The sequence below is a fragment of the Rhagoletis pomonella genome, unplaced genomic scaffold (genome assembly GCF_013731165.1).
Source record: "Rhagoletis pomonella isolate Grant_MI unplaced genomic scaffold, Rhpom_1.0 Rhpom_scaffold_00426, whole genome shotgun sequence".
Lineage (NCBI taxonomy): Eukaryota > Metazoa > Arthropoda > Insecta > Diptera > Tephritidae > Rhagoletis > Rhagoletis pomonella.
Window position 1 is genome coordinate 59,699 of NW_023458980.1, and position 1,249 is coordinate 60,947.

At 39.2% G+C, this 1,249-nt stretch overlaps 1 protein-coding gene across 1 annotated transcript; it reads left to right on the forward strand.

Moving 5' to 3' along the window:
• Positions 1 to 235: 235 nt before the first annotated feature.
• On the forward strand, positions 236 to 951 carry LOC118750853 (putative nuclease HARBI1). Its single transcript, XM_036485581.1, has 4 exons — positions 236 to 297; positions 351 to 631; positions 725 to 828; positions 883 to 951. The coding sequence occupies exons 1-4, from the start codon at positions 236 to 238 to the stop codon at positions 949 to 951; spliced, it is 516 nt and encodes a 171-aa protein (XP_036341474.1).
• Positions 952 to 1,249: the final 298 nt, after the last annotated feature.

Sequence of the window (1,249 nt, forward strand, 5' to 3'; positions counted from 1 at the left end):
ATCGTACGAACACAAATTACGTGATCGTTTAATCGAATGAACAATATCGGATGATAACAATCGAAGGCGAACGAATCGTTATTGTTTATTTGGTTATCGATTATTTTTCTCTTCTTCCTTTTTAAGTCACAATAGACATTGAAGTGTCAAAATAAGTGAAAAGTAAATAAAGAAAAGCGGCAAAACTAAAATGGAGCCGAGCCTTTTATTTTATTTAAGCTCTAGCGAAAGCGAAATGACGAAAGTGCGTAAGCAACTTCGGGGCAGAAGCAATCCATTGGCATTATCCGACATTGCGTAAGTAATTATACATAGGAAATAAATTACCTTCTCTACTCCTATACTTTCAGATTCATAAAAAGATTTCGGTTAAGCAAGGAGGCATTCCAGTATGTTTTATCGAAAACAAAAATAAACCGCGATGACACAAAAGCCGTTCCTGGTGCTTTGCAATTGGCTGCAAGCCTCTCACTCCTTGCAAGTGGTAACTATCAGCACACAGTTGGTAGCGATTACCTGATAGGTATGTGCCAGAGCACGGTATCAAAATTGACGTCCAACGTCTTAAAAGAAATGGAAACAAAATTGTGTCCGGAATTTATAAAGTTCCAGCCCAACGAATCTTCAAGATGTAAGGATGGTTTGCGGAAAAATATAATATACCTGGAGGTAGGAAGAGGCGTTCTAATGAAATGCGTAGCGAATCCAATGTTTTTCCTTTTAGTGGTTGGATGCGTAGACGGAACACACATTGGATTACAAAAGCCAATTAGAGAGGAGCACATGTACTTCAACAGGAGAGGTTACCATAGCCTTAACGTTATGCTAGTAAGTTTATTTTCTTTCATTTTAACATATTATTGCTAATATTCCGTTTGCCAGATTTGTGACCACACTTGCGAGATTCTTGCCATAAATTGTCAATATGGAGGTTCAGCCCATGACTCCTGAAAAGGTCCACCACATGTTATTGTTTGGTGAGGTTTTCCCACAAACGGTTGCTTTTCCCTGCGAGCATTTTGGGAGTAAATGCTTTGCCAAGTCAGGGTGTTCGGCCATGAGCTCCGCCATGAGTTCCTTCTGCGTAAAGTTTAATTTATTGTAGTTGGTCCTAACTGCCCGTCTCCACAGGATAAAGTTTATATCTTTATACATATGTTGCCAAAGGAGACCGCTCATTGTTCTTCAAGAGCAATATATATCAGAGCTTATATCTTGCCATCTATTGCCGGCAATTTGGTAGTTTGAC